The following is an 11,259-nucleotide window of genomic DNA, read 5'->3' on the forward strand; positions in this document are numbered from 1 at the left end:
GGATGGACGCGGGGCGGCGGGGCAACGCCCGACGGGGCGGTGGGGAGGTGGGGAAGGGAGGGGTGGGCCCGCCGCCGCCCCTCGGCGGGACCCCGGGGGGGCGCGGAGCGGAGCGGGAGGAGGAGGAGGCGGCCATGACGCTCACCAAGGGGTCCTTCACGTACTCCAGCGGGGAGGAGTACCGCGGGGAGTGGAAGGAAGGTGCGGGAGGGAGGGCGGGGCGGGGCGGGGCGGGGTGGGACGGGATGGACGGGACGGGTGGGACGGGACAGGGTTGGACGGGGGGTACGGGAGGGGACAGGAGGGGACAGGATGGAAGGGACGGGATGGGATGGGATGGGATGGGATGGGATGGGATGGGATGGGATGGGATGGATGGGATGGGATGGATGGGATGGGATGGGTGGGACAGGACAAGATAGGGTGGGGTTGGACAGGACAGGATAGACAGGACAGGATGGATGGAACGGGGCTGGACGGGATGGATGGGATGGGACCGGGTTGGACGGGGGGGTACAGGACAGGACAGGAGGGGACAGGATGGATGGGATGGACAGGACAGGCGGAACGGAGCTGGACAGGGCTGGATGGGATGGGATGGGATGGGGTGGGATGGGGTGGGATGAGGTGGGATGCGGCTGGACGTGATGGGACCGGAGGGGATGGGATGGGGCTGGATGGGACGGGACAGGACAGGGTTGGATGGAGGGTACAGGATGAGACGGGATGGATGGGACGGGACAGGACGGGATGGGATGGGACAGGTGGAACAGAGCTAGACAGGACAGGATGGGATGGGATGGGTGGGACAGGACAGGATGGGATGGGGTTGGACGGGACGGGATGGACAGGATGGATGGGATAGGGCTGAACAGGATGGGTGGAATGGGACAGGACAGGACGGGATGGACAGGTCAGGGCAGGATGGGACAGGATGAGACGGGGCTGGACGGGATGGGACAGGATGAGACGGGGCGGCCGGTGCTGAGCCTGCAGGTGCGGGGGTGGCTGCTCCCCACCGTGCCAGGCCGGTCCCGGCTCTGCTCCACTTCTCACCTCCTGTCCCTGTTTCTGTCTCTGCCCAGGACGCCGGCACGGCACCGGCCAGCTGACGTTTGCCGATGGCAGCGCCTACGTGGGGCACTTTGAGAACGGGCTGTTCCACGGCTGCGGCGTGCTCAGCTTCGCCGACGGCTCCAGGTGAGCTCAGCACCCTGCGGGGCCCGCCCTGCCCTGCCCTGGCTGTGTGCACCCCCCCGACACCCATCCCTGTGCCCCCCGTGCAGGTACGAGGGGGAGTTCGTGCAGGGCAAGTTCTGCGGCGTCGGCGTCTTCACCCGCTACGACAACATGACCTTCGAGGGCGAGTTCAAAGGCGGGCGCGTGGATGGCTTCGGTGAGTGCCCGGCACCCCGGGGGGGTCCTGCTGCTGCGGGATGTGCAGCCAGGGGCTTGTGCCCACCCCGGCTCAGCACGTCCCGCTCGCCCCTGCCCTGCTGTGCTGCCCTCCCGCTGTGTCCCACCCTGTCTGCCCAGGCCTGGCCCCCATGTGCGCTGCTCCCGACCCCGTGACTCCCGTCCCTTCCCTCCTCAGGGCTCCTGACGTTCCCCGACGGCTCTCACGGGGTGCCCCGCAATGAGGGCTTCTTCGAGAACAACAAGCTGCTGCGGCGGGAGAAGTGCCAGGCGGTGATCCAGAGGGCGCAGAGCGCCTCCAAGTCTGCCCACAACCTCACGGCGTGACGGTGCCCTGGCCCCACGGGGCGGCAGGACCACGGCGCTGCCAGCCACCCCCCCGGCAGGGCCAGGGGTCCCCCTGCCACGCCGGGCAGGCCCCCGTGCCAAAACCCTGCTGGTGGGAGGACGGACCCCGCTGCCCCCCACCCAAGTGCCCCAGGGCGGCTCTGAGGCCGCCGTGGTGCCTTCTCCCTCTGCCCGCTGCCCTGGTTCTCCCCACAGCCCCCGCTCTGCCCCCAGCTCCACCAGAGCGGGGCTGGGGGTGGCATGGTTGGGGCTGCCACCGTGCCACGGGGAGCAGGGCGGGTGGCTAGGGGCCAGGGCTGGCTCCTGGCCCCATTGCCTAGGGTGCCTATGGGGCGGGCAGCGGGCTGCAGCACGTGCCAGCGCCTGGCCTGCTTTTCCTGCCCCGGTCCCCAGGCAGGGTGGCACCCCGGGGCCTGTGCCCTCGGCGCTGGGTGACACGGTGCCCCCGAGGGGCTCAGCCTGCCCAGTGCCTGGGGGACATCCCCACCAAAGGGGAGCTGGGTGAGGACGGCGGCGATGGCAAGCGAGGAGCTGGGCAAGGGGCTAGGGCAGGGCTGCAGGGGGGGCTCTGGGCTGGGTGGGCAGGGATAGGGGCATGGCAGGGGTGCAGGCAGGGTGCGCGCAGCTCCTCACCTGTCCCCACGGGTGTCCTCCCCACCCAGCTGAGCCCCCCCGCCGCTCTGTGCCCCCACCAGCCCCGTGCCTTGCTGCGCCCCTGCCTTGTGCTGCCACCTGCACGGGCCTCAGCGGAGTAAACCACGTTGCCAAACGCCCGGGCTGTGTGCTGCTTGCTGGGGGCAGGAGGGAGGCTGCTTGCACGGGCACAAACGCAGACACGGAGGGGAGGCAGCGGGTTTATTCGTGGTGCTTTGGGGGGCGGCAGGGCCAGCGTGGGCTTCCACACCTCGGGGCCACCCAGCCCACATGGGGACAGCAAGGGGCTGGGGGCTGCAGGCCCTGCTCCCTGCAGCTGGAGCCCAGGGGGGGTTCTCCTGGGGGCTGGCGGGGCTGGGGGCACACCCAGGGTACACAAGGGTGGCCACAGGGTGCTGAGCTTTCTCCCCACCAGCCCTGTCCAGCAGGAAGGAGTGAGATGGCTCTCTGCTGGCCACGATCCCGGTGTCCCCGCCACATCCCCAGCTCCCGGTGGTCCCTGGTTCAGGAAGGGGCAGGGGGAGGCGGCGCCGCGGGGCCAGGTGCTGGGCGCTCACAACCAGCCGGTGCTGCTGAAGGCGCCCCTCAGCTCCTCCACCTGGGCTGGGCTCAGCGGGGCCAGGGGCGCTCGGCAGGGCCCCCCGTAGTACCCGAACCACTCCATGGCCTGCTTCAGCCCCGGGATCCCGAACCGGCGGGTGACCTGCGGGGAGGGGGGCGCACCAATGCACCCGGGAAGGGGCCACGCGGGTCCCCGCTCATGTAGCATCCCTGCAGCACAGCAGGAGCCACGCCACGGTGGGTCGATGCCCCTGGGAAGGCGCAGCGATTCCCTCCGTCACCGCCTATAAATACCCTGCAGGTCTCACGCCGGGGCTGGGCGGGTGCCCGGTGCCAGGGCACGCGCTGTTCCTGGCACGAGAGGGCTGGCATTTCCCACCCTGCCGCCTCCAGCCTGGGCTTGGCTCCCCAGCCGGGCGCTGCGCTGCCCACCCAGGCTGCCCCGCACCCCCAGGGACCCCCATCCTCACCCCCCCAGCCCTGTAGGACCCCTCACCCCCACCCCGCAGCCGTGCCGGGGGGTGCCGCCCGCTCACCGCCGCGTTGGGCTCGATGAGCCGGTGCTGCAGCTCGCGGGCCTCCTGCCAGCAGCCCTGGCGGCACAGGCTCTCCAGCTGGCACAGCGGGGCCCCCAGGATGTTGGCGAGGGCGCAGACCCCCCCTGAGGCACCTGGGGACGTGGGGGCAGGTTGGCAGCGAGCTCCTGGGCGTCGCTGCCCCTCGCCTCGCTGCGGTGCCCCCAGGTGAGCAGCGGCACCTACCCACGGCGTAGCTCGCCAGCAGGAAGCCGGCTGATCCCGCCAGCACCTGGAAATCCTCCTGCCGCGTCTTGTGCACGATCAGACCCAGGCGGGTGATCTGGGGAGGAGAGGTGTCCCTGGGGGCGCGCATCACCCTGTCCCCACCGTCCCCACCGTGGGGTCCCGGGGGTGGCTCGGGGACGGGTTTGGGGCCAGCCTCGGCTCCCCCTGCCTCACTCACGTCCCCGCCGCTGTCCTTGATGCCGATGACATTGGGGTGCTGCGCCAGGGTGAGGACAGCCTCCAGCGGCAGCTCCAGGCCAGTGTTGGCAGGGACGCTGTAGAGCACCACGGGGATGGGGGACGCCTCGGCCACCTGCGGGCAGCCAGGCGGAGCTGCGGGTGGGATGGAGACACGGGGGGACCTGTCTCCAACCCCACTGCCCCGGGCAGAGCCCCGGGTGGGCAGGGGGCACGGCTCACCTCGGTGTAGTGCCGCACCAGGGCGGCGCTGCTCATGGCCCCCCGGTAGTAGCAGGGCGTCACCACCAGCGCGGCGTCAGCCCCAGCCTCTGCCATGCTGACCGTCAGCTCGACGGTGGCCTGGGTGGCTGGGGAGGCGGCGGAGGGGTGAGGGACGCCCTGTGGGGATGTCCCCCCCGTGCTCCCAGTGCTCCCCACACTCACATTCGCAGCCGGAGCCCGCCAGCAGCAGGCGGTCGCGGGGCAGTGCGCGGCGCACACAGCTCAGCACCTCCAGGCGCTCATGGGGGGCCAGGTACGGGTACTCCCCGGTGGAGCCCATCACCACCAGCCCTAAAACACGAGGCAGGTACCCGAGGGGCTGCCCACCACCCCGCAAAGCCTGGCTGGGGGCTGTGCACAGAGCGCCGGGGCTGGGGGCTGCGCTCACCTCGGAAGGGGATGCTGGCGTAGCGCCGCAGGTTGGCCTCCAGCTGGGCATAGTCCACCTCCTGCAGGGCCGAGAAGGGGGTGGCGAGGGGTGGGAAGATGCCCCCGAGGTCAAGGGTGGGCTCCGGGCCGGGAGGGGTGCTGAGCCCCCGGCACTGCCCGGGGGCTGCCCGGCACAGAGCTGCCAGGGCCGGCCGGAGGGGCGAGATGAGGCGGGTGCTGAGTGCCATGGTGCTGGGTGCTGCGGCCAGCCCGTGCCAGCCACCCCTCCGAGGGGGGTTAATGTTTGACGGGGCACGTGAGGGGGCTGCGGCCCCACTGGGCAGGCAGGCAGACGGGGCTGGGAGCAGATGAGCTCTCTCCTCCTGCAGGAGGAGCCTGCGGAAAGAGCTCAGCACCTCTCCAGGTGGGCTCCGGCTGCACCCACTGCGCTTTCTTGCACCGTGTGTTTTGGGGATGCACTGTGGGGCTGGTGATGCCCCTAATGTCTGAGCAGCCCTTGATGGTTTTCCTCCCCCAGTGTGCCCAGGCGGGGCTGCGAAGCACCACAAACAGCACCTGGGCATCCCGCAGCCACGAGCCCTGCCACCGAGCCACTCGTGTGACCGTCCCACGGGTGTCACCACCCCCACGCTCGGTGTCAGGGCACCCCGCAGCCCCTCCTGGCCCCACCACCTCCCTGGGGCAGCCTGCCAGGGCCAAACTCTGCTCGCTGCTGGCTTTATTAACACGGCTGACTCAGCTGGGTCCCGCTCCTTGGCGCCGAGCCCAGCCCCGGTCCCTGCCCGCTGCCATCACGCGGGGACCTCGGCCTCCCCCTGCGGCTGCTCCTTGGTCTCCAGCGCCTGGCGCGTGTCCGTCTGCCACTGCTGCACCAGATCCGTCGGGGTCTTTCCAGCCTGAGAGCGCGGGCACAGGGTTGGCACCGGGGTGGCAGCGAAGGGCGCAGGCACCCCCGTGCCCCGCGGCGCCCACCTGGTTCCTGGCCATCATGTCGGCCCCGTGCAGGATCAGCATCTTGATGATCTTGTAGCGGCTGAGGCGCGTGGCGTCGTGCAGCGCCGTGTCCCCCTCCTGCGGGACACGCAGCCTGGCTCCGTGCACCCACATCCCCTGGGGGGGGGCACGGGGATGGTGCTGGGAACCCCCCGAGGTGGAGGGCTCCTCCTACTCACCCTGTCCGGGGAGTTGATGTCCACCCCGCAGTGGATGAGGTGCTCCACGATGTCAGGGTGCCCCGTGCGGGTGGCCACGTGGAGAGGGGTGCTGAGCAGCTGGGGTTTGGGGAGGGACACACAGCAGAAGGGATCAGCACCCCCCTCCCTGCTGTGCCCCCAGCACAGCCCCCTCCCCGGGCTGCACCCCCCTCACCTTGTCCTTCAGGTTGAGGTCTGCCCCGCGGTCCTGCAGCAGCTTCACGGCGTCCAGGTGCCCCCCCCGGCACGCCCAGTGCACGGCGGTGCAGTCCAGCTGGGCACCCAGAGCCGGTGTCACCGGGGGGGGCACCACCACCCCGTGTCCCCCCCAACCCTGGTTGAGCCCATGGCCACCTCCGCCCTGTGCCCAGAGGCTCACCCGGTCCCTGAAGTCGACGGTGGCCCCGCTGTCCAGCAGCTTCTGCAGGATGTCCGTGTGGCCCTCCAGCGAGGAGCGGTGCAGGGCGGTGCGGTGGAACTGGGGGGCGAGGTGGCGCGTTGCTGGCTGGCTGTGCCCCCCCCCCCCCGTGACCCGAAGCACACCAGGACGCCCCGTGCTACCTCGTCACACGTGTCCGGGGAGCCACCATCCGCCAGGAACTTCTCGATGACGCGGATCTTGCCCTGCACGGCGGCTCGCAGGAAGGTCTCCGGCTCCACGGGACCCTCCTGAGGGCAGGGCAGGGCAGGGCTGGGGCAGCGGGGACAACGAGGGGGCCCCGTGTCCTGCTCCTCCAGGGCACCCCGGCTTTTTGGGACCCCCCTTCACCTACGATCTCCAGGGGCTCCGGCGGCGGCGGGGGCTCGGGGGTGGCCGCCCGCTCCTCCCGGCGCTTGCGGCGCTGCTTGCGCAGCTCGATGAGGCGCTGGATGCTCCCCACGTCGATGATTTCCCGACGCAGGTCCACCGAGCTCCTCCGCACCCGCTCCTGGCCCTGTGGGGACACGCAGCGCCCCGCTCATCCCCGCTGTGCCCTCCCGCACCCCGCTCCCTGCTCCCAGCCCTCACCTTGATGGCCTCGATGCCCCTGTTGCGGGGTCCCTGCCGCTTCTCCTCCTCCAGCTCCGGGGTGCTCATCCTCTCCACGGCTGGTGGCTCTCGTGGGCCATCGCCCTTCATCCTCTGCAGGGACACGGGGGGGCTGCAGAGCCCTGGGAGCCTGGGGCAGCCCCGGCATCCACCCCCGGGCACCGCTGAGGTCCCCGGGGTGGCCGGCAGCCTGCGGCACCCACCTTCTCCTCCTCCTCCTCCTCCGCCAGCTTCTGGTCGATGAGCTCCTTGGCCTTTTCCACGTCCAGCTCCATGGCAGCTCCGTGTGCAGCCCCTGGCAGGATACGGCCTCTCCTTCTCCTCCTCCTCCTCCTCTTCGGCACCGCGGGCGCTGGCTCCCGGTGCTGCCGGTGGCTGGGCTGGCGGCGGGGCTTTATGCCGCCGGCCCCTCCGTCCCCGCTGCCCAAGGGCACCGACAGCTGTGCCTGCTCCACATGACTGGGGCAGCTTAGCCATGAGCTCACCCTGCTGCTTTCTGGTGCCCCTGGCTCACCTCCTGCCAGCTCTTAAAGCAACCCACAGCCCACCCAGCCGGCTGCCCGGGACCCCCACGCCGGGCTGGGGAGACCTGGGGTGCGCGGAGCCCTCAGGGGTGCTCCGGAGGCTGGATGGAGCTGGGTCATGGTGTGTGTGAACCCACGGATCCTGAGCCCGTGCCACCCATCCCGGGCAGCCGGGATGCTCGCGGCGGCTCCGTGCTGCTTTGGAGGATGACCTCAGGGCCGGAGCATCCCGAGCACCACCTGGTCTGCCCCCCGCACGTGGGGCTGTGGGGCCGGCAGGCAGAGCCCGCAGCTGTTCCCGCTGCCGGGGACATTGCTCAGCCCCCCGGGATTTTACTTTCCCTTTTTGTAAGATGAGGCCAGCGTGCCCCGTGCTGGGACAGTTAATGCGCCGGGACCTGGCCATGGGACCGGGCTGAGGACAGGGGGAGGGACAGATGGGGACAGGGCACCCTCCCAGGCACGGGCAGGTCCCACGGCCACCCCCGGGTGCCGTGTCCCATGGGTGCCACAGCCTCGGGCTGCACAAAGGAAAGCGCCCGTCACACGAGGATGCCTGGGGACAGCCCACACATGGGGCCAGCCCCCGCCTGGCTGAAGGATGAAAAGGCTTTATTGATAAATACACAGGCTATGTACAGAGGGGAGACATCTCCGCACAGCCCCGCGCCCCCCCGGCAGCGGGATCCCGGCCTCGTGGCCGGGGCTGGCGGGTCACAGCCTCTCCCCGAGGGGCAGCCCCACAGCGGGGCCCCCCGGCACACGTCGGTCCCACACCATCCACAGCAAATTTGTGCCCGTGCCTCCAGCCCGGCGGGGCCACCGCGGCACCACGGCCCCGGGGAGGGGACCCGGTGGCTCCGGCAGGGCTGGGACATCCCTGAGGTGCCCCCGTGCTCCACTTTGGGACGGGGCCTCCCTGCCGGAGAGCTCAGTTCCTGGGCGGCAGGGGCTGGTTGACGATCACCTGCACCACGAAATCCTTCTGGATCTTGGTCTCCTGCAGCCGCGTGCGGTCGGTGAGCAGCTTGCCCGAGAAGAACCAGCGCTGCCAGGCCAGCTCGATGCCCTCCTGCGCCTGCAGCTGCTTCTTCAGCTGCCCGATGGTGTCGCCCATGCTGGCGCTGAGCCGCAGGTCCTTGCCGGTGGAGAGCCGCACCTTGAGGGCGAACTCGCGCCGGGCGCTGGGCAGGGGCTCGGCCGCCTCCGCCGCCTCCTCCTCGCCCCGCTCCAGGATCAGGTTGACGGGGGGAGCCAGGCAGTACACGGGCAGCTGGTACCGGTTGCCCAGCTCGTCGTAGCACTCCGTCAGCGACCCTGGGGACAGCGGGGTGAGTGACCGTGCCCCACAGAGCCTCCCCATCACCTCCCCGAACCTCCCCGGCTCCGCACCCCGATGTGGCCTCACCGTGGGGCAGGGTGATGCTGGCTCCATCCAGGATGGCCTGTGCCAGGCTGTGGTCGTTGGCCTCCACGGCGTAGGCGGCCGCCTTCAGGGCGTCCCAGATCTCCTTACGGCCCTCGAAGGCGGGCGCCGTGTCCCAAAACTCGTCCCGCTTGCTGCGCAGCTGCCCGTCCGTCATCGGGTAGTCGCTCTTCCACTTGGGGCGCTCCTTCTTCAGGGGCTCATTGCGGCCTGGGGGGGTGGCGGCAGCTCAGGGAGGGGCTCTGAAACCCCAAAATCCAGCCCCTAATGCCCAGGGAAGGGCACCCTGCCCCATGGGCTGGTGGGGACCCCACACACAGCACTGTCTGTCCCAGCCCCCGGCACAGCAGCTGCCCCCCAGCAGCATCCCTCGCCCCCAGCAGGGAGCAGGGCTCTCCCCACTCACGTTTTGGGGACAGGGGAGGATGGGCTGGGGGCCAGCAGGGTGGCTGCAGGGCCCTTCGAGGCAGGGCAGTATTTATAGCTTGGGGAATTAGCCAGCAAATAAGCCGGTGTGCCAGAGTGGGAACAGGATTACGGGGGCTGAGCCACAGCCCCGCAGAGGGGGGGCTGTGACTTCTGGGGCGAGCACACCGGGATGTCACCCCGGACAGTGGCAAAAGCCCCTTCCCAGGCTGGCAGCACCCCATTGCAGCGGGGGACAAGGGTGTCACCACCCACGGGACCCCCAGGATGGGTGCTGGAGATCCCCACGGGGCACCGGGCGGGCTGGAGCTGTGGGGCAGCCCCACACCAGGCTGTGTCCCCGTGGGAACGGCCCCGTGCTGCCAGCCCCACGGCACGGCCGGACGCGTGGGGCAGGAAGGAGCTGTTGTCACTCCCAGCCGAGCTGGGGACAATGAGTGACAACAGCTCCTTCCTGCGGGGCCGCCAGCCGGCACCGCTCCTGCGGGGGGAAGGGGGGAAGTTTGGGATCCCGGCTGCGCAGGAAGGATGCTGAGCGCCCACCATGGGGCAGGGCGATGCCACCCGTGGCTGCTGGGGACAGCCACCACCCCCGGGAGGCTTGTGGGGGTGACACGAAGCACTACACGAGTTTTCTCCATCCAGGACACGTGGCACAGGGTCCCCACGGGGCACAGGACAGCGCAGTGCCCCCGAGGGCTGGTGCAGGGCGCTGAGCATCCCCGAGCAGGGTCGGGCAGCACCGTGGCTGCGCTCACATCCCCGAGGAGCGAGGGCAGGCGGTGCCGATTCAGCAGTCCCGCTGTGGGGCCGTTGGGATTTGCAGCGTGGCACGGCAAGGTCAGGGCCAGCACCTGCCCCGGGCACCGGGCAGCACCCGCCGGCACCACGGCACAGCCTGGACTCCTTTGGGATGAGCTTTGGGGCTGCAGCGGGGCTCCCGGACCCCAGGACCGGGCAGAGGGGGGCGCAGCAGCATCGGGGGGCTGCGGGTCCCCATCGGGGGGCTGCGGGTCTCTTGCTGCCGCCCAGCCCGGGCCCTGCCCCGTGCCGTGCTATTCCCGGCCCGTTGTGCAACCCGGTGCCCGCGGGGGGCCCGGGGGGGTCGGGACGTGTCCGGCCGCCCACGCGGGGCCAGGCGGGGCCGGGCCGGCAGCCGCACCCCGACGGCACCGGCACCGGCACCCCCGCGGCGGGGCTGCTCCCAGCGCCTCGTGCCCCGACGTGGGGGCCCTTTGGGGTCTCTTTGGGGTCTCTTTGGGGTCGCCAGCACCGCCCGGAGCCCCCCCGAGGTGCCCGGTCCCCCCCCGAGGAGCACCGCGGGGCTCTCCGCTCCCGGGCGGGGGCAGTGGCGCACCGGGCTCCGTCCCGTCGACCCTCCGGGTGCAGCTCCCGGTGCCCCCCCGAGCATCCCACATCCCCCGGACACCGGCACAGGGCAGCAGGGCCAGCACAGCCCCCGGTGCCCCACCGCGGACACCGGCAGCCCCCCCCCGGTGCACCCCGGTGCTCCCGTTCCCGGCCAGCCCCGACGGGGCGCACGGGGCAGGATCCCTGCGGGGCCCGCTGCCGCCCGCCCAGCCCTACCCAGGGCCCGGCTCCCGCACCCGGGCGGCACCGGGGGCGCTGCCAAACCCCTCCCGGTACCGGCGGGGCGGCCCCGCCGCGGGGACACCGGCAGCGGAGCCGCCCCGAGGGCACGTCCCGGGGTCCCCCCCGGTGCCCGGTGCCCGGAGCTCGGTGCCCAGCCCCGCTCACCTGCTCTCTTGCGGGTGCTGCCGGCGGGGGGCCGCTCCCGGCGCTGCCGCCCCACGCAGCCGCCCATGGCGGGGCTCGACGGCGGCGGCGGCGACGGGGCGGGCGGCTCGGCATGGGGCCGGGCCGGCTCCGCGCTGCTCCCGACCTGCGGGGCCCCGGCGCCCTGCAGCCGCCTCCGCCCGGCTCTGAGCACCGGGGCCGCCCCCCCGCTACCGCCGCCACCGCCCCGCCCCCACAGGTGCGCATGTGCCCGCCCCGCCGCCGCCGC

General features: G+C 71.7%; 4 protein-coding genes across 4 annotated transcripts; 1 reads left to right on the plus strand and 3 right to left on the minus strand.

Moving 5' to 3' along the window:
* The first annotated feature begins 41 nt into the window (after positions 1–41).
* Positions 42–2,536, plus strand: MORN4 (MORN repeat containing 4). Its single transcript, XM_068688248.1, has 4 exons — positions 42–201; positions 1,086–1,200; positions 1,287–1,396; positions 1,595–2,536. Exons 1-4 carry the CDS (start codon positions 135–137, stop codon positions 1,741–1,743), a joined length of 441 nt encoding a protein of 146 aa, XP_068544349.1. The 5' UTR covers positions 42–134; the 3' UTR covers positions 1,744–2,536.
* Positions 2,537–2,602: 66 nt separating this feature from the next.
* Positions 2,603–4,915, minus strand: HOGA1 (4-hydroxy-2-oxoglutarate aldolase 1). The gene is made up of 7 exons (XM_068688239.1): positions 4,633–4,915; positions 4,407–4,535; positions 4,203–4,330; positions 3,961–4,095; positions 3,741–3,837; positions 3,516–3,649; positions 2,603–3,121 (listed from the first exon to the last, which is right to left on the minus strand). Exons 1-7 carry the CDS (start codon positions 4,859–4,861, stop codon positions 2,972–2,974), a joined length of 1,002 nt encoding a protein of 333 aa, XP_068544340.1. The 5' UTR covers positions 4,862–4,915; the 3' UTR covers positions 2,603–2,971.
* A 420-nt stretch (positions 4,916–5,335) lies between these two features.
* Positions 5,336–7,917, minus strand: ANKRD2 (ankyrin repeat domain 2). Its single transcript, XM_068688245.1, has 9 exons — positions 7,061–7,917; positions 6,837–6,950; positions 6,601–6,762; positions 6,389–6,496; positions 6,207–6,305; positions 6,003–6,101; positions 5,807–5,905; positions 5,607–5,705; positions 5,336–5,530 (listed from the first exon to the last, which is right to left on the minus strand). Exons 1-9 carry the CDS (start codon positions 7,130–7,132, stop codon positions 5,426–5,428), a joined length of 957 nt encoding a protein of 318 aa, XP_068544346.1. The 5' UTR covers positions 7,133–7,917; the 3' UTR covers positions 5,336–5,425.
* A 235-nt stretch (positions 7,918–8,152) lies between these two features.
* On the minus strand, positions 8,153–11,222 carry UBTD1 (ubiquitin domain containing 1). The gene is made up of 3 exons (XM_068688247.1): positions 10,992–11,222; positions 8,790–9,017; positions 8,153–8,698 (listed from the first exon to the last, which is right to left on the minus strand). The coding sequence occupies exons 1-3, from the start codon at positions 11,056–11,058 to the stop codon at positions 8,313–8,315; spliced, it is 681 nt and encodes a 226-aa protein (XP_068544348.1). The 5' UTR covers positions 11,059–11,222; the 3' UTR covers positions 8,153–8,312.
* Positions 11,223–11,259: the final 37 nt, after the last annotated feature.

The sequence above is a fragment of the Anas acuta genome, chromosome 7, assembly GCF_963932015.1.
Source record: "Anas acuta chromosome 7, bAnaAcu1.1, whole genome shotgun sequence".
Classification (NCBI taxonomy): Eukaryota; Metazoa; Chordata; class Aves; order Anseriformes; family Anatidae; genus Anas; species Anas acuta.